The 27,380-nt window shown below is 34.9% G+C and overlaps 3 protein-coding genes across 3 annotated transcripts; 1 reads left to right on the top strand and 2 right to left on the bottom strand.

Moving 5' to 3' along the window:
* Nucleotides 1–1,471: 1,471 nt before the first annotated feature.
* LOC112507239 (leucine-rich repeat extensin-like protein 4) lies at nucleotides 1,472–2,743 on the bottom strand. The gene has a single exon (XM_025111724.1). The coding sequence runs from the start codon at nucleotides 2,703–2,705 to the stop codon at nucleotides 1,548–1,550; it is 1,158 nt and encodes a 385-aa protein (XP_024967492.1). The 5' UTR covers nucleotides 2,706–2,743; the 3' UTR covers nucleotides 1,472–1,547.
* A 9,885-nt stretch (nucleotides 2,744–12,628) lies between these two features.
* Nucleotides 12,629–16,308, top strand: LOC112506715 (putative dual specificity protein phosphatase DSP8). The gene is made up of 6 exons (XM_025110953.1): nucleotides 12,629–13,169; nucleotides 13,875–13,997; nucleotides 14,510–14,603; nucleotides 14,686–14,768; nucleotides 14,967–15,056; nucleotides 15,850–16,308. The coding sequence occupies exons 1-6, from the start codon at nucleotides 12,960–12,962 to the stop codon at nucleotides 16,090–16,092; spliced, it is 843 nt and encodes a 280-aa protein (XP_024966721.1). The 5' UTR covers nucleotides 12,629–12,959; the 3' UTR covers nucleotides 16,093–16,308.
* A 1,474-nt stretch (nucleotides 16,309–17,782) lies between these two features.
* Nucleotides 17,783–23,316, bottom strand: LOC112507042 (mitochondrial-processing peptidase subunit alpha-like). Its single transcript, XM_025111437.1, has 13 exons — nucleotides 23,192–23,316; nucleotides 21,465–21,704; nucleotides 20,756–21,052; nucleotides 20,503–20,670; nucleotides 20,200–20,367; nucleotides 20,019–20,099; nucleotides 19,804–19,870; nucleotides 19,165–19,262; nucleotides 18,741–18,813; nucleotides 18,531–18,601; nucleotides 18,392–18,441; nucleotides 18,138–18,250; nucleotides 17,783–18,036 (listed from the first exon to the last, which is right to left on the bottom strand). The coding sequence occupies exons 1-13, from the start codon at nucleotides 23,228–23,230 to the stop codon at nucleotides 17,990–17,992; spliced, it is 1,512 nt and encodes a 503-aa protein (XP_024967205.1). The 5' UTR covers nucleotides 23,231–23,316; the 3' UTR covers nucleotides 17,783–17,989.
* Between the last annotated feature and the right edge of the window lie 4,064 nt (nucleotides 23,317–27,380).

Raw genomic sequence — 27,380 nt, 5'->3', positions numbered from 1 at the left:
CTAGTAAGCCTGAACCTCGACGAGACCTGGTCTTAAAAGCTCGGTTAGGCTAACTATTTTTTCAAGGCCCGGTTCAAGTCTGGTTGAAAGCTTGAACCGGTCCTTGTGTGTGTTTGGTAACTACACAACACATAACAGGGTGAAACAACTTTTGAGCGTTTGTTAAGATAAAAACGTTCAAACCATGAACCAGACCAAGTTGTGCGGTTTGACTATTTTTCAGTTCGCTCAATCTGTCAAAACGATTCGGTTCAACTTGGTTTTACTTCTATTGGTTTGAGCGGTTCAACGGTTTTTTGAACATCCCTATATAATTAAATATATGATTAGAAAGTGTCAAAACGATTAAAAAATGACTTAAAAAGGAAAGGTTTATGAACGTTTTCAATTTTTACTTTATATATTTTTTATATTATTTTTTATTACTTAATATTTAATACATTATGTAAATTAATTAAAATGTAAAAACTGTAAAAAAAATAATATTTTTAGAATAGTAAAATAAAAGTTTAAAAAACATAAAAAAAAATATTTTTTACAAATAAAATTAAAAAAATAATAAAATAAAGTCATATTTGATGTTTTAAAAAAATATGTTTTATTTTGAGGTTATATTGACAAAATATATGTATGTTCCATCATTTTCCACCTTGTTCCATGGGTGGGGTTTGAACACGCCAGTTCCACTTTGTTCCATATAAAAATTTTACAAAACGTGAAACAATGATCCTTGTTCTTTTATTTTATGTTTTGTTCGGTATACCAAATGCACCCTAAAGTTTTGTTTGCCCCATGCTCGAAAATGTTGTTTTTGTTGGTATACTAAAATTGAGCTTCAAAGGCCTTATGCATCTCTACTCTACTCTAAAAAGTAGGGTGGCTCCGCTTCTGTGAAGATAAGAAGTTGATGAAAAATGTACAGAAACGATAAACTAAACAATGTCGACATAAATAGAAATAAGTACAAGGAAAACACATAACAAAGCTTTGAAAACTACAAGCCAATGGCTTAACTTATGGAAAAGGAAATCAAGAATACAATTTTTCTACCATTTTATGTAGTTCCGTAAAAAGTTGTTCGATAGACAATCCATGATATAGTTTAAAATGAAATATAATTATCTGTTTACAATGAAATTAGGGCATTGAATGGTTAAGGGAGGCCTAAGATACAAAATCATTCAGAGAGTTTTGGAACCATTATCTTTTTTTGCCAAACAAGATTCACCTCTTAACGATTCAGATCCTGCCTCTTAATGAAACTATTAAGAGGTAAACAAACAACCCCTTATAAACATTTACATCCCGATGAATACGGACATATGACGCACTCTTAGTAATTCTCCGGATGAAAATAAGGGTATCCATACAAGTTACATAGACAAAATGGTTTGTAATAACTTTGTTCATCTACAATCCCTTAAAATAATCAATGAACTACAACCATAATCACCCATAACTCTCACTTTGTGTCTTCCAAATACAAGCACATCAACCAAAAACTTCATTTTTCTTGAATCTAACACAACATTTTGCAACTTTGTTTCTCATGGGGTTGATGAATTCAAAGATCTAAGCATTGTCCCACAAGAGACAGACCTCATATATGGGATTCTAAGACAACTCAAACTACCACCAGGAATCATAGAACACTCAGGCTCAGGCCTCTGCATTTGCCTTCCTGGTATACAATTCAATGCAAAATCAAAACCCACATTCCTACCATACAATTTAGCACATTCTTGACTAAACCCAGAAAAGAAGTTGTATGCAACACTCAAATTCATCAAAGATTTCAACCCGCAAACCAAATCTGGCAACTCACCAGACAACTTGTTGTGTGCCACATTCAAGACTTCAATGTCTTCCAAACAAGAAACAGACTCAGGCAAATGACCCATTAATGAGTTGAAACTTGCATCAAAGACTTGTAAATCCGACCACAATCCGATTCCTTGCGGTATGCAACCGGTTAATTGGTTGTTCAAGAACAGGATTTCTTTCAATCCTGAACTAGAATACCCCAAGCTGATTGGGATGTCACCTGTCAGCTTGTTATTGGCTAGATTGATGACTGAAGCAGGGGAATTGCCTAAGCTTTGCGGGATTCGGCCTTCGAATTTGTTGTTGTTGAGAAGAATTGCATCAAGATTCTTGGTGAATAGAAGTTCTGGAATGGGTCCTGAAAAAAGATTGAATCTGAGGTCTAGATAGACAAGATTTGGGAGTTGGAGGATGGTGGTTGGAAAAGATCCAGATAATTGGTTATTACTGAGGTCAAGTTCAGAAAGGGCAAAAAGGTCTCTTAACCCATCTGGGATTGTGCCGGTGAACCTATTGCTGTTGAGATGGAGGAGAGACATGTCTGTAAGAAGGGAAAGTTCTTTGACAAGAATACCCTCAAGACCACCATGGTTAAGATCTATCCCAGCAACTACTGTTTCAGATGAATCTTCTGAACAGAATACTCCTTTATAATCACACACATTTGACCCGACCCATGAGCTCAAGATCCCATTCGGGTCATCTTTCATGGCTGACTTCCATGCTTGGAGGGCAATGTAAGCATTGTTGAGATTTGAAGAAGATGATAATGGAGTTAATAAGTTTCTGGCGTTCGCCCCACCACGGCCACCACCTCGACCGCCGTCAACCGCCACTAGAAAGAGTAAAGAAAGCAAAAAAAGCTTGCATTTTCCCTCCATTTCTTGGGTTGTCAAGAAATGGAGGTGGTGGTGGTGGATCTTAATGGGGTTGTTCTTGGAGTTGGGTGTGTGTTTATACAGAATTTAATGGAAAAACGATAATGGGTTGGTACAGAATTAAATGAGTGTGTTTGAATCTTCCCCAAAATTCCTTTAGGTTTATAGATTTCCACTATTGTCAACTTTGACCTTTGCTCCAATGGGTAATGATTACAATAATCAAACTTTAATCGCAAATTGCATGAAAAAGTAACGTATTTTAACTTTATTTCTATTTTTAAAAATTTCATAACCGGTTGAAGCATTATCCGGTTAACATGTGGATGTGACGAGTGATGTGATATTCGGTTAATGCTTTAGCAAATAATACAGAATTAAATACCACATCACTCACCACTTCAACAAATATCTAAAATACGATATGAAACACTAAAAGGATGTGCAAGTAGACATTGTACTGTATGGATTGCAGCTATTCTCCATGCTCTAAATGCACTTGAGTGGGAGTTGCCTCCCACACTGTTATCTGGGTGGGTACTCATTAAAATCCTATCGAAAAATAAAAATTAAAAACACCAAAATTCGTTAATATTTGGTTTACTGATAATCGTTTTCATTGTTCTAATTAAGGAAAAACAATATAATACGGAATTCTAACGGTTTTTATCATTACAGATTAGGACTTAGGGTATGATATTCGAACAAAACATTTGTATATAGAAACGGGTTTCAGGCCCAAGTGCCAAACGTGAGCGTTAGTAGCGCATCCAGTTGGGAAAAAGATGCATTGACATGTAAATGTAATTACAAAAAAGGGTTCGTGTCCAAGTGTTGAATGTGAACCTTATCTGATAGAGAAAAAGATTCATTGTATTTACAAAACCCAGTACCCTTAATTTACTGATACGTTACGTTTATTTATTAATTAGTACCATCTTCTAATCTTGGTTTTCGGTTTCGGTTTTATAATCTTGAATTATACATCCAGTTTTGTAGCAAGCATTTAGGTGAACCCAATTTAAGGGAAGGCAGGTGAAGAATAGGTGGGGTTCGAGGCACATGGCTTAATAGTTTAAGCACCAATGACTTAATAACCAACATTTTGTCTTTATGTATAGTTATGACTTGAAAAGTCTCGTACGTTGAAAATAATTGCACTCAAAACGCTCTATCAAAAAACAATAGGACCGAATAAAAAATTGGCCACCCGGGTTGAACGTGCATTGATTGTACAGAAAAAAGTTGGAATTTATGAGTTTAAGAAGCGTACCGCTATCTATTTAAATTAGATTTAATAAAGGAGATGTTTATCTTAAAGCGTTATATTACGAGCAAAATGAGTACGAACCATCGTTCGATTAAAAATGTTAATGATTATTTCTCAAAATACATTTCTTTATGAACAATCACAAATAATATAACTTACAACACATTGATAATTTCTGAATGGTTTAATTAAAGGAGTATTGTAACTCTCGTTTAAATGAATTAAAGTAATACAAAAAACATAGCCTTACTATTTTGCTTCAAATCATTAATTACATAGGAATCTATGAACCAGATACTTGATTGATTCTTATTAGTCTAGAGATTTTGTGTGGTTAACATAAATGAATTGGTTAACAATGTATTCACACCTATACACACACATACAGGCGAAAGATTGTATGAAAAAAAAAAAAGTTATAGTGAAAAGTGTAAGAAGATATCTGAATCATTGATCACTTTTTAATCTTATGTCCACCCATGAATTGTGGTTAAAAAGAAAATTGATCCGGTGTATTTCGGTGCACCTCATTAGTGTTAACATTCAATTATGATTGATCCAATGGTGAATATCTCTTCTTCTACTTAACCTCCTTTCTTACCACACACACACACACACACACACACACACACACATATATATATATAGGTGGAGGTTCAAACGAGAACACCACCATTTTACGAGAATGCGAGAACATCTTTATCACATGTGATAATACGCATGAGGGGACCCTGTGATGTGCGGATGATTGTGTTCTACGACCTAGGTTGTGCCAAAGGTTGTCTGCGTCTATGAAATAGCATCACATGTGATGGTGTTGTTGGATTATAGTATCATATCAACAACACTCTTATCACATGTGATAATACTTATGAGTGAGCTTAGTGGTGTAAAGGCAACTTGACCCGCAAACAAGATCGCATCGAAAATTGTTCGCGTCTCTGATTTAGTATCACATCTATATCATATGTGATGGAATAATAGTATCACATGTGATTGTCTATAGTAAAAGGTGTTCTCGTTTGAACACTTCCATATATATATATATATATATAAAATACGAGTTGACTCATATCCAAGCTCGAGCCAAATTCGAAATTCGCGTTACCTCTATGGGTTGGGCTTAATGGAGTAGATAGTTGTTCTAGGCTTGTAATGTAGGGTAATATTATGGGCTGAGCTTTATGGGCACGGCCCATTGTTTTATAGGCTTCTGAATACATGTATGGGCTAAATTTGTTGGGCCCAGTGTGATTCATGTACGGATTAGACTAAAGGGGTAAATAGGTAATTGTCGTTTTTTTACAAATTTTGACGGTTTTTACATTTCAGAAATATCACGTAAAAGCAACAAACGTAATAAAATGCAATACAACCAATTGCAAAAATATAGAGTTCGAGTATAAGATTTTACAAAAATAAGGAAAAAAAATACAATTAAAATTTTGGAAAGTAGAGGGAAAACATGGTTGGACGATTTTATCCCTGGCTTTAACGGACATTTTTTAACGGTGTTAATGGTCATATTCCACTTTCAAAGCAAAATGCATACATGGAGGATGAAAACTGGACTTATTGAAACCCTGAAAACCCGTCTTGAGAGTTGATTCGGTAGCATAATTTAATTGTAATGCTTAATGGGGCGTAAAAACAAATCTATACAGTGTAGAACAGTCTCATATCTTACTCAAGTTGATATGTTGATACCAACATTATAGCGTATTGCTTAAGTCTAAAACCACTTATCTCGACAAACAGGTAAAAATTGTCTAAATAACTTTTGCCTGATATCACTCACAAACATATTTGGAGAAACCAAAGAGCCTTTGGCCTAGCGGTATCATAGCCCTTGGCATTTTAGGAGATCAGGGGTTCAAACCTCACCATAGGTGAAGAGGGTGTGTGAGTTTATTTGTTGCATTTGCCGTATATAAATATTATATACTTCAAAAAAAAAATTGGAGAAAGTGTTCGAAGATTGGAGTTCTACATAAAAAATGAAATCTTAAATTGCAGAAGAGAACATGCAAACGTCTGTAAATCAATTTTGAAGGTAGGATAAACACACGATTCTGTCAATGAAAATTGGGATCACTTGGAATTACTTGTTTACACAGAGCACGAAATGATCCTCGAGATTTTTCGACTGAAAACTTCTTCATGTCTAGTCTTTTTAACAAACTTCTCGATGGTCATATTCCGAACTTCCAGTATGCATACGGTATACAAATTTATAATTTAAACAAAATAAACTCGTTAGTACAGAAAGCGATTGTGAAATTATCAAAAGATACAACAAATACATGTATGATGTCAATACAAACAGAACTCGTCGTTGTTTTATATCAGTTACTTATTTTATCACCTTTGAAAATTTCATCTGCGTAAAAAAACCGAACTTGAAGGGGGGAGAGAGAGAGAGAGAAATGATTTATTTTAATCAATCTCATGAATAGGATTGAATTTTTATCATTAATTTATATAAAGTTTTTTAAAAAGTGTATGGAGATGATAAAATTAAAGAATATTATAATAATATATTTTATGTTTAAATCTTTAAAATAAATGAATCTGTTGGAGTTGAATGTAATTGGTTTTTAGATTTTAACTTTTAAGGGTCATTTGGTTTGGGGAATTCGAAGAAATTTGATAGAATTGGAATGACAAATTTCTTTGACCAAATTTCAATAATTCGTTCGGTTCATTTCTTGGAATCCTTCAAATTTCATTGAATTCCACAAATTAATGAATTCATCACTCATTGACGGATGCCGAGTCCACCAAATAATAAATTCCAACTAACGACTAATTACAACCAAAATTGTAGTAGTGTAAGTCGGGTCGAATCCACAGAGACTCGGTCTAACGTTATACGACTAGCGAATCAAGTACACGATGAAAACGTAAAAAAAACTAATAATCACGAAGGGGGGGGGGGTTGGATTTGATTAATTACTCTAAAAATGCGATAAAATATAAACTAAAACAATTGATTAAAGTCCCAACATCGATTTAATACCGGTTAAGATGTTAGTGCCTATCATCGATTCCAAAAATGTAAACGAAAAGGACAAGCCCGAATTGGCTTTAATCGTTAACAAGCTCTAACGACCCACATTTTCCATAGATAATCGTTGATTAAAATAAGCTCTCTAATCAATCGTTAACCACAAATACAAGTTTAAATAAGCTCTTAAACTCGTAGGTACGACTAGCTTTACCGGACTAGAAAAAAGTACGAATTCAAAGCCATAAGCTCATAAGCTCGGCTTATCGAGGCTCTGATCGCAAGATTTCAAATATTCAATCCGGAAACCTTATCGAAACCAAATGAATACTAACGTTACTCTATCAAACTCTAAGACGATTACGTATTTAAGCATTTTGAATAACCATTCCATAAAAGATTTTCAATCGGTTAGCTAAACTAATTAAAAACCCAAATAGGATTAACATTAAGTTCAGAAATCAAGCAAATAAGCTTGTTCAAACATGTTTACAATGAAATCTCAAAGCAATAACAAATCAAAACCTAATTAAATCAATGTTGGAATGAAAAAAATTAGCAAAACATAGCTAAACTAGGTTGCCGATTCTAAAGGTTTTAGGACTTACCGAAAGAATCAATAAAGATTGATGAGAAAGATTTTCGTCTTCACTCTCGCATCCGTCTTCTCCAATGGAACCCACTGTTGTCTCCTTCTCGCGTCCGACTTCTTCAATCGGACAACCCTTTTCTTCTCCCGTCCTTCCTTCTCTCCAATTGAACAGTCTGTTGTCCGCTTCCTCTCGAACAACCATTTTCCTGTCGAACAGCCCTCTTCTCTCGAACAGCCCCTGCTTCTACAGCCCCCAAAATCCATCGAACCAACCCCTCTCGTCTCTCCCTCAATCGCGCCCCACGTCTTCTCCGAATCAAACCCACGACTTCTCCCGCTCAAACCCCACGAACTTGCTCCCTCTCGCCCACGAACTGTTGCCGTCTCCTCCCTCTCACGTCTTTGCTTCTGGCTGATCCAAAATTGGGAGAGAATATGAGTTTTATTTGGGCTTGATGAAGTCCACAAAACATAGGTCACAAGTTGGGCTTATGCTTTTCTTTTTGGGCTGGACTCTACAAACAAAAAAACATAGGTTTAGTAAATACATTTATTCACACAATGATGTAAATAAAAGGCTTTTTAACTTTAATTTTTTAACCAAGAAAATATAGCTATCATTCATTGACATAATGGAAGGAATTAAATTTCATTACCACTCACCACGTCCATGCTACTATTGTTCGTCATGCCCCACCCTTAACCCATCACACCACTGTTGTCGCCGCCACCCACCCCCACCAACCACTAACACCATGCCACTACTGTTGTCATCACACCCACCCACGCTCTTCACTTACTACATGTCCCTACTACGACCATACCACTAACGTTACTGTCATGCCCCTAACCTGACCACCACCACCACACCATTATTGTCATAGTTACAACTGCCACTCACCCCACCCCATCCTACCCCAACCCGCCACTAACCACCATGTCACTTTTGTCGTAGTCATACCCACCCGCACCTCAACCTAACCCACCACTAAACACCATGTCACTATTGTTATCGTCATACCCACCCACTCCCAAGCCCCAGCCACCCGACCATTATCCCACCACTATCATCGTCACACCTATCACCCTGCTACCTACCCCTACATACCCTATCGTCCCACCTTGCTCTATCTTACCCTACTCCAACCCACCATTAACCACCATCCTACCACTGTAATCGGTCACCCTGCCATCCACTGTCCCACTCTAGCCCCACCCTGCCTGCCCCCAATAACCCCCATCTATGGAGCAGGGATGGGGCAGGAGTGGTGAGGAGGGGTTGGGATGGTGGGCCGGATTTTATTTTAGTAGGGGTGGGACAGGGTAACTGTGACGACGACAGCAGTGACATGGTGGTTGGTAGGGTATGGGCGGGGCGATGAGTGTGATAGTCTAAACAAAGACGATTGTTCTAATTCTTTTAAAATATTTCATTCCAATTCATGCCAACCAAACGCATGGTCAAATTCCATTCTAATTCCTTCGAAATCAATTCCTTTGAAGATTCCAATTCCATCAAATTTCATTTTGTGAACTAAACATTCTCTTAATTCTTTCTTTTATAGAAATGTGTTAGAGATACTTTAATAATTATAATTTAAAAAATATGCAATAATTAACACATATTCAAGTTGAAAAACATGTGGGGCCAAAACCATACTTTATTTTAGGGAATGGATAATCAATTAAATCTCAATTATTCAGGCTCCTTTTTCATTTCACACTTAAAACATGGTCTCCATGACACCATTCAAATAATCTATTTTACAAAAAAAAAAAAAAAGTTGTATGTTTTTTAATTATATTATATGAAATATATATTAAGGGATAATATTTTTTAATGGGAATCATATATTATATTATAAGTTTTACAAATTAAAACAACAAAAATGTTTTAAAATGACAAAATTCCGTACAAATTTTCACTTGAATAGAATTATTTTCCAAACATTATTCGACACAATATTCAATCATCTCTTTCATAATCGCTTTTACCCAATAAGTCGTTAAATTGAAAATATTAGCATATAGGAGTGTACCAACTGTTGTTTACCTCAAGTTATCGAAAAACTCTAGCTCGATTCTGAGGTTGAATTCTCCATTGTTTCTAAAGAGGTGTTTGTGGTCTGGTTTGGACGGTTTAACCTCCCCCAAACTGCAATGGCGGTTTACTAAATTTTGCAAACCGAACAGTTTGGTTAGTAAGTGACCAAACCGTTCAAACGGACCACAAAATAACGGTCTGGTCTGGCCGGTTTAGGCGGTTTGGACCTCTTATGGGCTTTAAACTAAAAAAACATAACATCTATATTCAGAAGGAAATTTTTACCAAATATAACTAATATATGTTTATTTTTTGACGGTTGGTTCGGTCCAGACCGCTTAAAAAACATTCAAACCGTAAATCAGACTAGACCAAGCAGTTTGACTATTTTTCAGACTGGACCGGACCACCAGACAACTCAAACCGCCAAAAACGGTCTGATTTGACTTGATTCGGCTGATTTGAGTTGTTCAACGGTTTTTTGAACACCTCTAACGATTAGTAAGAAACAAGTAATGACAGGAGAGTTGTGTTGTGCGCACTGGTTAAACTTTAGGACGATGTAATGGAAAATCTCATATACCCAAGGTTCGAATCTAGACGCTGTCAAAATCCTTATAATTTTTAATTTAAAAAAGGAATTTAGGATGAGGTTCTTCTACAAAATTCGAAGGGTTCTTTTCACATTTATTGTTTATAGAATATATTCATTTTAAAATATATAAAAACGAGACTTTTTTGACAATTAGTTTAAGAAAACACTTGAATTATTAATTTATTCATTATTTAATAATATAAAACTTATCTTATTATAAAATATATAATATAATAAAACTAGAAGGGTACTCGTGCAATGCATCGTGACATATTTTGATCTTAATATTTTGTTTTGTTCTTTATCTATGTCAGTATAATACGGTTTTATGTAGTTTTGCAAAAGCGATATTGTTTTTATTTTTGAATAAAATATAAATTTTAAAATATCATAAATTTTGAAAAAAAATATGGATATTAGTATCAAGTTAACTATTTAAAAGTTTTTGTTTTGTATAATTTATTTAATTCAAATTTTTTTTATTATAATTTAATTTAACGTAACTAATTAATTTAGTTTAAGTTTAATAGTATAATTTTTTATAAGGATAATAATTAAGTATTATGTTAGAACTCTATAATTATCTTATTTATATTTTATATTTTTTATATTTAAAATGAAATGTTTATCTTCAGTTAGTTACACGAATATGACGCTTTAATAAGTTGTACTTATGCACAATTTACTTGTAATATTGAATTTTAAGTAATATGCATCAATAAACAGTATTTCGTACATAAACGATATTTTTAAGATTTTTTGTCAAATGTTTTATAATATAGTATAGATAGGGAATGAATAAAAAATTAATTTTTTGCTAGACAAATTATGAAAGGTCGTAAAATTTTATCTGAATGTTTGAATTGAAAACCCAAATAAGATATATAGATTTGGAGTCTTTTGACCCTTTAAATCCTGATAAGAAAATAGAGTAGGAAAGTTTGAAAGATAATCAGATATGGTTTGTCTTTTCAATTTATAAAACCTGATATCTTAGAATGTATCTGTCTATTATTTTGATTCAGTTTTAATTATTCAGTGACATATTTTGTAAAGTATTATTCATGAATGGACTTTAGTGCTTTCCAAACAATTTTTTTGCATTATGATCAACTTCCATTTTCAAGTACGACAGCGACGTATTTTCCGAAATGTAGTCGACATCTCTTTACCGATATATATCTGATCATCTTCTAACTTTTTGAATGTTTAATCAGATAACCCTTGATTCGTCTATTTACTTCTCTTTTAACTGATTAGATTTCATTCAGTTATAATCAAATTTAATTACTGAATTCACTCATTCAGTTGGATATCTCTAATGTCGCTACAATCTTGCCTTTTTTCCATTTGGTTTTCTCTTCGTATGACCTCTGGTTTTTTAGGGTCGTTGTCGCTTGTTAACTGGCTTTTTTTCTCTTCGAAATCGCACCTCGCATAATTCTTTTCTTTAATCTAATAGCTTTTAAAAAATATTAATAATTTTTTATTAAAATAAAAAATAATTAATATTTTATTTGTTTTGATTGGATAAGTCAAAAGACGTGATGGAAGGATAAGAAATAAAAGGGGAGGGAATGCGACATTTGTGTAGAAGACACGTAGAAGAAAATATCTTTTATTATTTTTGGTTTATTTATTACTAAATTTTAACCATTTTTTTAATGTAAATATATATATATTTTATTTTTATTATATATTATATCATCATATTAATTTGTTTTATTAATTGAAAAACTTTATTAATTGTCTTTTTATTGATTAAAAATTGTATCAGTTACACATTCTTAAAATCTGTGTTATATTATTAAAGTCCGGAACCGAACTGGTATGTCAACGAAGACGTTGGAATCCCAAAAGGGTGAATTGTAAGATCTCATATTCACATTGATTGAAGAGGGAGACAAAAGTTGTCTTAGGTGCCGTTTACCCAATTGCTTATCCGGTAAGTGATTATCGATATGAGTCAACACTATGATTTATTTTGATGCATAAGATTTTAGTATATCAAAACATATCGAATGCAACAATTTAGTGGATAAGCACTTACATGGGTAAGATTCGTCATCCTCACTTACCGGGTAAGATTCTCCATCATTCTAATAGCTCTTATCCGGTAAGATTCTTGACCCTTCTCATGTTCACTTCGTTGAGGAAATTTATCCGGTAAGTACTTACCAAGTAAGTGTTTAATAAACGGTCATTTATAAAAAAAAAAAATAGACAAACTCTTTTATCAAACGTGTTTTAAAATCTTAAGTTTAAGTTAAAATAAATCGACAATATCTGAAAGGTTGATTCCGAACTGCTACAGTAATAAAGATTACGTCAAGGTGACATCATGTTGCCTTGAACAAATGGGTAATTTGGTAATTAACCCATAGATGGACCTCCGTTTTCTTTCCATATTTCATACCTCCAAACACCATTCGATCAGATTTCCCCCTTTCTCCTGATCTCTACACACAGATTCTTGATAAATATTCCATCCATTCTATTCTTAACAACAAATTCCCTCTTTTTTCACTTTGAATCGATCCTATCTTCCCTAATTTAGTATATACCCGTTCCAATTTATGCCTCTAACCCCTCTTTCTGATCAATCGCAACCAAAGATGTTGGATACTTGTCTCCAATTTGTCTTCTGAAACACTGCAATTACGTCTCGCTTTTTACTCGAACCCAACTTGATTGGTACTGAAGGGGTTAGGGTTTTGATTTTGTTTGAAGTTTGGTTGCGATCGGTGACATGAAGATCGAGGATGTGGATGATTCTTCCGATGTAAAAATCTTTGAGCGGGCCGTCGAGTATGATTCGCGACGGCAGATTGTTGCTGTTGATGCGAAGAGAGCGTTAGTTGGAGCCGGAGCTCGAATCCTGTTTTACCCTACGCTTTTGTATAACGTTTTTCGTAACAAGATTCAATCTGAGTTCAGATGGTGGGATCAAGTTGATCAGGTATATGATGATCAACTTTCTCTTTATTATCGTCTTTTTTATGTTTCAAGATATCGATGATGTGTTCATACTAATTCAAACTAAAAGAGAATCAGAAATTGAATGGTTCATATGGCGATTTGTATGAACTTTACCCACCTTGAGTAAGCAATTGGTGAAGTCAAAGAGTGGTTGACCTTCTAACGGTTGTCCGGTTGGGGAAACTTGTAATCTAGAGCAAAGCTTTCTTTGGATAGCTATGGATATCCAGGCCAGCTTAGGGGCTGTTTGGTTGGTTTTCTTAAGCTCTTTATGGATAAAGCTGGGATTAAACTGTCTGTATAGATTGGGAAGGTTTTTGTTTGTGATGGTTTTTTCATAGACGGAAGAAGCGTGTTCTTTTTATTTGGAGAGACATATTATGAAAAAACTTGGCTTTCTACATAAAAGTCCCCCTTGAAGCTTACTTGATAAGCCACTTCCTATATCATTAAGCCACTACCCAGTCATGCATAGCTGACCGAATTAGCTGTTAGTCCTGTTGAGCTTGTTAAGCTTGCTAACAAACAGGCTCTCAGACTTATCCCTGAGTGACCATGAATGGCATGGAGTACATTTGTTTGTTCTTGGGAGGGGTGAAGTTGTTTTTGTTTGGTTATCAATGGTGAAATATGTTAATTTGATCTAAATCTGTTTGGTGTTTTCTTTTTCTTTCTTTTTAACCAGTTTCTTCTGCTGGGTGCTGTTCCATTTCCGAAAGACGTCCCTCGATTAAAGCAGCTTGATGTTGGTGGTGTCATCACTCTCAACGAGCCGTATGAAACTCTGGTTCCCACGTCGTTATATCGTGTAAGTCTCCATGGCTGTATTTTGTTCCGTTCATTGTACTCTATGGAATTCTAGATATCTGCAGACACAATTGGGGGATTAAGATCTTGGTGGGGTGGCAAAGTTTTTGCGTGTTTGAAATGGGTGGTTGCAATGGGAACCTGAAGCATACATGCCAGCTGATTCTTGTCTTGCTATTGTATGTCGGGTTTTATTTCTTGAACGGATTATAGAAACGAGTACAGATTGATACATACCCTCTTCATTTTATTCTGAAAGCATGTAACTAACCGGTTATTTTATTGCATAAGATCAGTTTGCGCACAGTGGTATTTAATGATAATGATGATGGTGATGCCTTCAAGATATGATCTTGTCAAGTCGAGTACTGTTCTCTTGTCCAGTCCAGTCTTGTCTCTATACCAAACGATACAGACAAATGAGTCTCATCAGTCAAATAAATGCTAGTTATTGAAGTTTCTATTTTTTTTCTTCTTTTTATTCGTTTACCTCACCTATGTGTTATGTTTTAGGCTTATGACATAGACCATCTCGTTATTCCTACAAGAGATTACCTATTTGCTCCTTCGTTTGTGGACATTGATCGAGCTGTAAATTTCATTCACAGTGAGTAAATCGTATCGCTCTATGCAACTACTCTTTAAAGATTCTCTTTGACTTCATATCTGTGTTGCGTTTTGGGTTACAGAGAATGCAAGCCATGGTAGGACTACATATGTGCACTGCAAAGCTGGGAGAGGAAGGAGTACAACGATCGTGCTTTGTTATTTGGTAGCTCTCAGTTCTTTATGTAGATAAACCTTTTTTACAACAATTTGTTCAAAGGACATATTGTAGCCTTCAGAGATGTGTTACAACAATGGCATATTCACTTGTGAATTTGTACATTGTGGCCCTCAAAGATGTGTTAGGACAATAGCATAGTCACTTGTGAATCTGTATGGATGAGCTGCCCCTGACATTTTGCAGGTTGAATACAAGCACATGACTCCAGCTTCTGCATTGGAATATGTTCGATCTAGGCGACCTAGAGTGCTATTGGCACCATCTCAGTGGAAGGTTAGACCCCCAATCCGGTCACAACAAAACAATGTAGCACTAGACTCCCTTGTAGGACCAATAATGGTGGGTTTTGTATGAAGGTGTTATAGTAAGTTGATAGGACGCTTTTCAGCATATCCTAGCACGATTTTAGGACACTTTTAAATTAAAACGTCCTATGAGGCCCGAAAACATTTTGACAACTTATTGCAGCACCTTTATATATGACACACAATTATTTGATACTACGAACTTATGCGGTTTATTAGTACATTTAGGGCATATTTGTTATGAGCTTAATGGGACTCATAGCTTATTCAGTCAGCTATACATGATTTTTTGGTAGTGGCTTAATGATATGTAGCTTATAGAGGGGGGTTTTATGCAAATAGCGAAGTTTTTCCCAAACATTCCCCTCCCAATTAAAAAAACGCTCCTTCCATCTATGGAAAAACCCTTCCAAACAAAAAATTTCTCAATCCGTACCGGATTAATCTACATAGACAGCTTTATTCATACAAAGACTTGGAGGTTGTTTATAGATTGGGAGGGTTTTTTCATAGAGGGAATAAACTTGTTTTTAATTAGAGGGACAGGTTTGGGAAAAACTTGGCTTTGCATAAAGCTCCTCCTAGAAGTTAACTGAAGAAGCCTCTTACCAAACAATAAATATAGCTGACCGGGTAAGCTGGGTCTCATTAAGCTGTTAATAAACAAGCTGTTAATTGAAAACCAACCAAACAGCCCCTTAGACATGTTTGATTCCCTTATTGAGAGAAGCAGGTGAAATGTATTGTATTTATGCGTGCAGGCAGTTCAAGAATACAAGCAGTGGCGATTAGCAGCGTCAAGCAGTCGGTCAGCTTCGGGGGACGCTGTGCTGATAACCAAAGCAGATTTGGAAGGGTATCACAGCCCGTCGTCACAAGTGGCGCTGATTCCAAGAAGCAGGCCGATGATAGCAAAGCTGTCTTGCCTCTTTGCATCTCTGAAAGTTTCCGGTATTACGACAGCTCCCGTGAGTTTGAAACTAACAGAGACACCTGCTTGTTAGGACTGATAATGGAAGAGTGAAGAAAAAGACTGCGTTGCATGGATGCCTTCTTAGCATCGTATTGTATCGAACGAGCGAGCACCCTTGTGTCTATATTGATTTCCGGTGTTTGTAGTAGGTGAAAACTATTATATCAATAAGCGATTCGTGCTTCAGCATTAACTTGTGTGACTGAAAAGCCTAATATCATCGATCGTCATCACGATCATTAAACCATAGCGAGTCCAAAATCTCCTCAGAAGTGTATATATGTAGGGTTGGATTTCGTTAAAAATGAAAGTTATCATGAGAAGAAATCTTCACCCTTGAATTCAATCCTAATGAAAGTTATTCATGGATTGTTTTGGGATAAAAAGTGATCAAGGGTTTTGAACCCTTCTTACACTTCTCTTATTTGACTATAGTCGATTACATGTGATATTATATTATATCAAATATGGTACGCATTTGATACTAAATCATACATTTGGAGGACCTTTGGTGCGACCTACGTTATGGGTTAAGTCGTCCCCTCACGTGTATATTATCTCGAGCGATGACAACCAGGAGGTGAGTTTGGAAACAACCATAAGGTGGGCTTGGAAACAACCAGCAGCTCTATGCCGCTAGCTACGCCCTGCTTGGTCTCGGATACATAGCTACGCCCTGCTTGGTCTCGGATACATAGCTTCATCCGAACCATGGATCCACGAGATGTAGGATTTCCAATAAGAAAAAGGGGAAGAAACCCCAGCCATCATCATCGAAATGGACTTAGAAGTTGGGATGAACCTTTAGCGTGACCTAGGTCGCAGGACACGTCGTCCGCACACCACCAGGTCTCCTCATGTGTATTATTAAATAATGGTGTTTTCGTGTCTTCGTAAAATGGAAGTGTTCTCATTTGAACCTCCACCATATATATATATATATATATATATATATATAAATATATATATATATATAAATATATATATAAGCCTAATCAAATGAGAACTAATTAGTTTGTGGTAACTGTGAGAACCAATATTAACCACAAATCAATAGATAAATTAGGAAATTTATAATTTTGACAATTTTGAATTAAAATATTAATACAAGGATATTTTTGGTATTTTAAAACTTTCCTCCCTCCTCTCTCCGGCCACCGTCCGCCGGTGATACTACAGTGGTATCACAATGCATCATATATGTGCTTGGGTATCACATTGATGTCGTTTGTGTGATCGATAGATGTAACACAGTGGTATCACTATGCATCTTATATATGATTAGGTATCACAATGTATCTTTTGTTTAACAGAGTCAATATTTTTAGGTATCACAGTGGTATCATAGTGGTATCACCGGAGGACGGTGGCCGGAGAGAGAAGAGAGGAGAGAGAAGAGTTTTAAAATACCAAAAATATCCCTGCATTAAGATTTTAATTTAAAATTACCAAATTTATAAATTTCCTAATTTATCTATTGATTTGTGGTTAATATTGGTTCTTACAGTTACCACAAACAACTCAGTTCTCCCTTGAATAGGCCTCTCTCTCTCTCTCTCTCTATATATATATATATATATATAGATATAGATAGATAGATAGAGCGAGCAAATATTATGCACGCTCCTCGCATTTGCTGATATCTAGATACCGATGAGCCAATCCCTCTCCCCCCAAAAAAATCACCCAATAAATAAGAGAAATGAATCCAGCCCAGAAAATCTTCTGAAATGATGCAGGTTTTATAGCAATAATACAACCAAAAGAAATGCTCTTGTACTTCACTTACAAAGTGAAACATAGTTTCATTGCAAAAACACCAACCAAAAATTACAGAAATACATTATCTCAAAAATGATGGGTTGCAATGCCATTAATTATTCTTTTATATCTAAAAATAACAATAACAAATAAAACCAACCTTACAATTAATGGAATTTGCTGCTGACCGAGTCGTAGGTTGGTACATTTGAAACTGCCATAAAACGGAATATACATATATATATATATATAAGTAAAAGTCCAAGAGTTCAAATAATATACGGAAAGAAAACCCCAAAAAGAACAAAAACATACCATCTCCATGTGTAGCCATCGTGAGCGGTGATGAGAGAAGCTTCTGGGCAATGGAAGCAATGTCTTTGGCTGATACTTCATCTACCGCTTTCAAGAAAAACTCCACCGGTTTCCTGTTCACACGTAAACAAACATGTTTCAAATATGGAGGTAAAAGATCAATATGGGTAGCTATTAAACTTAATTAACAGTTGAGCTGCTATGATTTACTGGGTTGAAAACAAGTTTTGGATTAACTGGCATGAAATCATTACCTCTCTCCGTATGTCAATATCTGTCTACCTATATCTTCTGAAGCAACCATCTGCAACAAATATAAGCACATTAAACATAATCGTTTATGCTACTAATTTAGTTGGTTAACGATCAACTGCAAGATGAGTAGTAACATACTCTTGATTCTAAGTTCATTAGAATGGCAGACTTGGTTGACTGTTTGGCACGATCCAGCTGTACCTGGTTGACTGAAAAACAGATACGATATTCAGATAACAACCATCAAAAACAAACTGCAAAGGACCCTATATCCACAAAATGAGAAAGTTTAGAAAATTTATCATAAAACATGGAAAGATTAGAAAAAGGGTATGTTAAAAAGCACACCTTCTCCATTAGTGGCAACTGCAATAAGCTCTTTAGCTGCTACATCGATGGCTTTTGATGCAAAATCAGAACTCTGTAGCAAAATGATCAACATGTTGGATTAAGGCATGTTCGTTAGCAGCTTAATGAACTTAATCGGACTCTCAGCTTATTCGGCCAACGATACATGACTGTTGGGTAGTGGTTTATTCAGTAAGCTTTTAGGGGGAGCTTTATGCAGAAAGCCAAGTTTTTCCCTAACCTGCACCTTCCAATTAAAAACATGCTCTTCCCATTTATGAAAAAACTCTCCAAAAAAAACTTCTCAATATATACAGATAGATTAATCCACACAGAAAGCTATCCATACAGAACTTAATGGAAAACCAAGCAAACAGCCCCCTAACACATAAAATTTATATTTTAACCCTTGTAGATATCTTACAGTGGTAGCTTGGATTCCGAAAATCGCAGTGTGGTTGTAGATTGAGTTGAAAGCTGAAAATGAATGGATATCCGGGTACTCATTCAACACTCGGAGATCTGCTCGCAACAATAAGCAGAATCAAGAATAAGAGTAGGAACTAAGCACTGGAAATCGAAGAACACATGATGTCAACAAATTATACACAGACAAGTGAACAAGATATTAGTATGACAATTGAAATGCTGTTGTGGCTATAAGGAAAATACAAAGATGATTAGATTAAAGTAAGAACCGCGAAAAGGTTAGGGTGACCACGACTGATTAGAAATGGGTGCAACACCATTTGAGATTGATTGTCATCTCAAGCTTAGAACTTCTGATGAACGTATCCGAAGTGGACATCTTTATCAAGATTCAAGAAAACCATGACCCACATCATCTTTCCCTCTTTATATCTTTCTATTGGCCTCCATAAACAGATTGATTAAAGTAAACACCCAAACGCATGAACCCAAACTATATCATAAAAAAACGATACTCTCACTTCAACTCTCAACTGAACTATCATTAAATAAAGAGTTGTATTGTGTGCATAAGCAAATATCTCAAATCCACAAAAGTAGCTAATCAAGAGCTTGGCTATGTCTAGTAACTTACAAAGCCGTGAGTACATCCCTTTTCCAGGACCCCCAGCTGAAAAAGATCCACCTCCTCCCATTAGCATCTGCAAATATATAAAGCTTAGTTGAAATCCCATCAAGTTCAGGAACAAGAAATCATGAAACATAATCAGGAAGGAAAAGGGAAGTAGAAAGAATCATTTGGACCCAATAAAGAATTTTAAGCGGTAAATCAAAGTTAAAACAAGATACCTGAAGAACTGTCAAAGTCATGGCATCCTTCTCCTTAAGCCAGCCACCAGGAAGTTCAAATGCGAGCGCAAAACTAGTTCTCTGTTCACCAAGAAATATTAACCATTAGACCATAAGAAACAAATCTAGGGTGACAAACAATAAGTAGGGAAATTATTAAGCGCAAGTTTACAACACACACCCCTGTATCAGCCATAACACGATGATCACCTCCGACATAGACCGACTTTGGCTCCTCAACATGAGCACCACCTGGTAAATCAGAGAGAAGAGGTTCTGCATATTTCAACAGTTCCTCATGTTCAACGCCCGACGCAGCAAGAACTATCCGAGGAGCAGTATAGTTTGCCTGTAATTTGCAAACATAACCAGCTTTAGAAACAAAAAGAATCCATCCCTAATGAACGGATATCTTGAAAGGATGAAGATAACACAACACACATAGAATAGCACATATCAACTTAATCTATGGTATAAGACTCACAGCTACAAATTCTTCCAATACGGTACTGTTTAAGCTATTGAGTTGGCCTTCTGAGGCAAGAAGAGCATTGGCTAATGCACCAGAATATCCAGCCGAGTGAATTGCCTCTAACAGCAAGGTCTCGGAATTGTTGGCATATTCAGCTATCTCAGCTTTCACTTTCTGGATCTGCAAAACAATATAATCACTTTCAGCAAATATCCAAAAGACAACCCAAAAGAGCCAATAGAAACAAAGGAAAATATAAGAACACCTGCTCAGTGACCTCCCAATCCAAGAAAGCCTGATTCCTTACAGAGTCCACAAGTAGCTCTACCATTTGAGGAACATAAGTCTTTAGGGCATCATAGGTGTAACCCATTTGCTCCCTGGAAGCGGAGGCCGTCACATTGCCACCAATAGCCTCTACTTCCCTCACAACACGCAAGTGGCTTCGGTTAGTAGTGCTTTTGAAGGCCATACGTTCTAGAAGGTGTGTAGCCCCAAACGACACTGGTGTTTCGTACATTGAACCAGAATTCACATACAACCCAATGGAAGCTGCCGGATTCTGTTCAAATAATGCAAACAATTATGATTATGTAATAGAAGAAATTATGTGTTAATTATACTACTTTTAAGTGTACTTTATACGAAAGGAAAAAAAGAAAGATGAATGCTTCTACTTAAATAACTGGTATATGAAAACTCAAGTCTATTTACTTTTAAGTGCAACACAAGTCTATTTAGACTTGAGATGCATCAGAAAAGTGTTTTGTATCTATTTATTATTGGTCTAATTATGCGATATCTGGAAGCAGTCTAAAAGTAGCAATTAATATATCGATCCGAAGTTCGTCCCTATCAGCAAGACCTAAAGACGGAATTAATAGAGCTTCAACATCCCAAATCATCTTAACTTAATCAGGCAATGACATAGAATACATGCCTTGCAACTAGAAATAAAGTAAATGCTCCCTTACCGCTGAAGTTTCGGAGGCGATTCTGACTCCATTTGGCAGAGTTGTTATCTTGGTCTTCCCGGTTTCAACGTGATCAGGTAAAGAAGATGGAAGTTCAATGCCCTTGAGTGGAAAGTCCAGGGGAGGGAGGCTGGAAGAACTTCCTCCTGTAAACCAGCTAAAGAGACCCCCTGAAGATGATTTGGCCGCAACCGCACTAGAACTTGCAAACCTGGCTAGTGTCCTGTTGCCAACATGACCCTATTGCAAATCTTGGAATCAGCACATTTTTTTTAATAGGGAAGCAGATTAAGAAATAACAGAAACTGTAGTTATATAAAAATTGGCCACCACATATTTTGGGGAAATAAAGGTTCAAGACAATATTGACTATAACCATTCAATAGCCTTTCATGTCATAAGAGAAAAGTGTACTAAGGAATGCAAGTAAAACATGCTCTTGTATGTCCTCCCATCACGTGAAATTTGTCATGATTGTGAGCCATTAACAACAGCATCAATAACGATTGAGATGATGAAATAGATAACTTCGGCTAAATATATGAAATATTAAAAGTCGTCATTTTCACAGGAGATCCTACAATGGAAATCATTGATTTTCCATGGGACGGAATGAATAGTTGAAGACCCCCCCCTCCCAAAAAAAATAGTTAGTCTTCTGTCCAATCTCATGGGTATGAGAATTACACGCCTATATTGAATTTTATTTTCCTTTTATTAGGACGTGCAATTTCTGTTCTGATACTCTAGAACCATTTTAAAACATCTACACACGATTATGCATCAATGAAGTTCAATACTTTCTTAAAAAGGACTCCCAGCCACTTTATTTTAACATCTTCTCATATCCTTCAACAAAAGAAGAATTGCAAGTTCGACTTTGATCTATTATTTTGTGTGTTGGCACTTGGCATGACAAAAGATTATGATATGATAGTTCAATTGCAACAAACGAACAAATAGAAAGTCGTGTTGATTGTATTTCTAGATTATCATTTACTACGTTCACACGTCGAATTTCTTCAGTTGATATGATATGGCAAATGATGATAAATTCGACTCTACCACCATTCACAAAACCATGGCAAGCATTCAACAAATTACAAATTATCTAGATTCAGGAACCTCATTAACATTGCATCGCATATGTAGCTCCCCTATGGACTGTGGCACATATGACTAAACAAGATTTAATTTACACTTCAGGCATTCGACCAAGAGAGAGTCTCCGCACTTGCCACACAGGTATTAAAAGAAAGTTTCTGTCTTCAACAGAAAATACTTCCATATTTCACAAATCTCAGTCTCTGGTTAAAAAGTTACTGCCTTTGACACAAAATACTCATATTTCACAAATCTCAGTATTTGATTTACCTTTTAATGGCTTTTCCCTTGCGCATTCTTCATATACATATGGGAAATTCCAGTTCACACATTTTAGCTCGATGAAGATTTATCTTTCTCTGTTCTTTAACATACGATTTTTTTTCTTTTTCATCCTTACGTTTTCCCTGACACTAGATTTACTATGAATATAAACACAAAAATAGTCAAACTACACAAAACAAGGTAACAGGTAAGTTCAGATCGACGAACCCTAACATGTAGCTAACAACATAATTACAAAATAAATAAAAAACGCATATATTCGAATCAATAGGTCATATGATCGCTTCAAATATTAGCTCTTTTTCTTCCCATCAATGGATTAATAGGTTATTACTGACCTTGAGGCTTCTGATCCTCGAAGAAGCGGCGCGATACATAACGATTAATCAATTAACTTATGCAGAATCGAAGAAAATGGCGTTCTTCGTTTCTCTCTCTCTCTGTGGAACGGAGCTGCAGAAGCAAGACTGGGGAAAATGTTTGTGGGGCGAATTTGGGGTTTGAGAAGCGAGAGCGGTGGGCGGATTGGTGTTAACACGTGTGAGAATCGTTCTCGTGGTACGTGTGAGATATGGGCTTGGGCTGATTTATTGTTTTGGGCCCTAGTTTAATAACTTGGCTCAATAAATAAGGTCCGATATATAGTTTCTTATAACATTGTTAATTAACAAATAAGAGGTCGTTTATTAAATGCTTAGCAGGTAAGTGTTTATCAATACCATTTGCTTTAATGATCGAGTATGATGAAGATTATGAATCTTACCCGATAAGAGACATAACAAGTACCGAGAGTCTTACCTGGTAAGTGTAATAAAATATCTTACCCGGTAAGCATTTACCGGGTTTAAAATGCTTACCAACAAAAGACATTGTGATGGATGATAGTGAGAATAATTTATCTTGCTGGTAAGTGCTTATCCAGAAAGCATTTGGTAAACGGTCTTTAAATAAATAAGCAAATTAGGGTTTCTGTCAAATGAAATGTTGAATTTTTTTAAACAAATCATATTATAGATATGTGTATTTTTTTTAAACAAATAAAGTTCTGTAAAATACCAGGATTAAGAAAAATGGAAACATCAGTTGTTTATGAACAATTCTAAAACTTTGTTTTCGAATTTCGTTGTGTTTTTTTTTTTTTTGGGTACATGGGTAATGTTTAAACAAGTTTAAAGTTTGGCACCAGCCAAATATCTATTAAGGAAATGCGGTCAAATGAAGAAGGAAGTATCAATACCGGAGTGGTTAAATGACCAGACTGGTTACAGGGACCATGGGACACGCCCACATAACGTCAAGGGGCAAGGGTTTAGCTTATGTTTTTTCTAACCCACGTTAAGTTTGTATTACTTTTTACTGTTTTATCTCACCATCAATCCGTAGATATGATTGTTTATAAACACTCTACACTCTCGATTCCCATACATTTGCTCATAGCAGGAGCTATCGTGTCTTAATTCACTCTTTGTGATTTTGTGTGTAGCTCTAATTTCTTTGAAATAGATGAATTTTCGAGAAAAGAATTCGTAAAACTTGTTATCATATATCATATTGTAGAAGCGTAAGTAACACTGACTGTGGAAAGCACACACCAAACCGTCACAACATGCATTTGAAATCTCACACTGTGTCTCACGATTTCATGAAAAGTGACTTGTATCATTAGATTCCAACCCTATATACAAGATATTACATATACATACATCTTATATATATATATATATATAGAGAGAGAGAGAGAGAGAGAGAGAGAGAATGAGTGAGCTCAGTTCAAATGAGAATTGCAAATATCTTGAAAAACAATGACCTAATTTTCAATGTATATTCATTGTTGAATATATGAATTGATATAATACAATTACAAGTGAATATAGTAGATACTACATATAAATTGATGAACATCCATACTTTGATCATATTTATATAGCGTATTTATTAACGAATGCATACTATAAAATTAGTATTTTGGTTCTCATATTATTTACGGTTCTCACAAGAACCCTCCCCTATATATAACAACTAAAACAGTCAATCCAAAGAAGGATCAATTACGACTATCAGTTATACATTTCCGAGGTAAGATCAGTTACGAGCCCAAGACCAATTACTCTAGGACTGGTCGGGTTCTATTTTCTTATTAAGAGAAAGGAGCATATGTGTTATCCTTTTTCCAATGAGTGTATGTTTAGTTATTACTGTTGTTGTACATGTATACATGATGCACGCAAGTATACGTACAAGCACGTATATTTATTAACGTATTTTTGTGTGTTGTTAGTGGTGTATGTAAGGTCGTGCCATAACGAGAGTAATTGTTTTTCTACAGCTGTCTATATACTCATCACATAGTTCATTATGTCATCCAAAAAAAAGTTATCAACTTGAACTTAACTGAGTATAAACAGTTTAATAGTCACGGATAATTATAACTGGTTGTAGCGGCGGACTCAACAATTTTCTTGAGCGACTGCACCTTTAAAATGATAAAAGGCCCGCGAAGTCGTGAGTTTTGATTAGAGGAAAATGTTGATGCGGTTTGATCCGAGGGAAAAACAATTATGTTGATTTCAAAATTAAGGGGGTGTTTGAGATTGCTTATAAAAACAACTTATTGACTTATTTTGATGTGGCGCTGGTAATAAGCACTTTTGAGTGTTTTGATAAACAACTTGTATCGATGTCAAACTGGTAATAAGAAGTTTTTGAGAAGTTCAACCATTCTCACTTATAATAAGTTGATAAGTGTTTTTGTAGAAAAGTATAAGTTGTTTCAAGTAAGCAATCCCAAACACCCCCCAAAAAAATTTCAAATTGAATTGATCTTGACCTATTGAGTAAAACAAATGACTACGTCTTACGCCCGCTTCTTTTAGCTGAATTTTGTCACTACAAGGAACTTGTTTTTTCTAAGCTTTTCAGTTACGTTTTTTTATGCATTTAGAATTCTCGGTATTGAATAAGATGTTTTGCAAATCAAAATCAATTATACGTCTTATTTCGCTTTCTTATACGATTTAAGATTTCGACACTAACCAAATTAATAACTAAAAGCAAATTACAAAATACAAAATAATCCAATATAAAAGAAATTCATATTTTTGGAGAAAATTAATTACTAAGACCCTGATAATTTACAATAGTACGTGAGGATACAATTAATCAACTGTTAAAATAAAACTGGTGTAAAGATGAAATTAATAGAGTATTCAATAGTTATTTAAGATTGAAAAATACAAGAGCAAGAACAAAAGTTACCAGGTCTGCAGTTGTGAACCAAAAAACTACATATTTATTACAAGTAGGAATTATACCCAATAAGACACTTTGGGTGTATTTGGTGTCCAGACAAGACAAAACATGATAGAACAATTGTTCAACGTTTGTTAAGATAAAACTGGATAGAACAGAACAAGTAAAATGATCAATTTACCTCTAATGAGTTGTTTATTTTAATTAATTTATTAAATTATAGTAGAATAATTATTTTTTATAACAAAATAAAAAGTTTATGTAGTTTCCAATATTTATTTTTGTCTCTTTTCTACATTATTTTTTATTATTAATATATAACATATCACATAAATTAGTAAAAATATAAAAACTGTACAAAAATAATATTTTGAGAACAGTAAAATGAAAGTTTAAGAAACATAAAATACAATAAATAAAATTTAACGAATAAATAAAATGTAAAAATGAAATATATTTGATATTTTAGAAGAGAATTAAGTTTCATTTTGAGATTATATTGATAAAAATTAAAATAGTTTGTTACACCCTGTTCCATTGGGTAAAGGTGGAACAGGCTTGTTCCACTATGTTTCTGTCTTTTCCACATAAAAGTCATGTCAAACATGAGACATGGATCTCTGTCATATTATGTCATGTTTACCAAACGCACCATTTATTTCAAAAACCAAGACCATCCACCTAACTTTAAATCTTGTTACATAATTGGTTTTAAAATATCTCAAGACACACTCAAAATCAAACAGATGCACATTTATTGCACATTCTTTCTCTTACGATAATCAAATGAATGGGAGTACAAAACCCTGCTCGGTCCTCAGTAGATCCATTTCGGTACACCTGTATTGAGAATACTGTATCAAATCCACCTCTAATAATTTCAACATAAAATGAAGTTAATTTTAGAAACGATTTTATACCATTGAATTTATAATTAAATTAGAAAATAAAAGGAAAAAAAAATCATAAAGCATGTTAAATACATGTCTAAATTAAAACATGGTGCAGCAGCCCAACCCCACGCCGCCAAGAAAAGTCTAACAAATGTGATTATAAAATATTTTTCTTAAAATTTTAAAAAAATTATATGAAAAAATAACGTATTTTAACTTGATTTTTATTCCAGATAACGTATTTTCAAAACTTTCATTCTGGTATCTAAGATGTCAAGTTTGAAATATTTAAGTAGTAATAGGTTGAAGCATTAACCGATTATTATATTGATGTGGGTAGTGATGTGATATTTAGCTTAGTATTATATATATATATATATATATA

The sequence above is a fragment of the Cynara cardunculus genome (assembly GCF_001531365.2).
Source record: "Cynara cardunculus var. scolymus isolate 2C chromosome LG 2, CcrdV1, whole genome shotgun sequence".
NCBI classification, from domain to species: domain Eukaryota; kingdom Viridiplantae; phylum Streptophyta; class Magnoliopsida; order Asterales; family Asteraceae; genus Cynara; species Cynara cardunculus.
This window is presented reverse-complemented; position numbering and strand designations above follow the sequence as displayed.

Coding starts and splice junctions, on each gene's coding strand:
- LOC112507239 (XM_025111724.1), bottom strand. CDS start 2,705: ATGGAGGGAAAATGCAAGCTTTTTTTGCTTTCTTTACTCTTTCTAGTG.
- LOC112506715 (XM_025110953.1), top strand. CDS start 12,960: ATGAAGATCGAGGATGTGGATGATTCTTCCGATGTAAAAATCTTTGAG. Junction 14,604..14,685: donor AGCTGTAAATTTCATTCACA/GTGAGTAAATCG, acceptor TTTGGGTTACAG/AGAATGCAAGCCATGGTAGG. Junction 14,769..14,966: donor CGATCGTGCTTTGTTATTTG/GTAGCTCTCAGT, acceptor GACATTTTGCAG/GTTGAATACAAGCACATGAC.
- LOC112507042 (XM_025111437.1), bottom strand. CDS start 23,230: ATGTATCGCGCCGCTTCTTCGAGGATCAGAAGCCTCAAG. Junction 19,871..20,018: donor TGACTTTGACAGTTCTTCAG/GTATCTTGTTTT, acceptor ATATATTTGCAG/ATGCTAATGGGAGGAGGTGG. Junction 18,442..18,530: donor TAATGAACTTAGAATCAAGA/GTATGTTACTAC, acceptor TATTTGTTGCAG/ATGGTTGCTTCAGAAGATAT.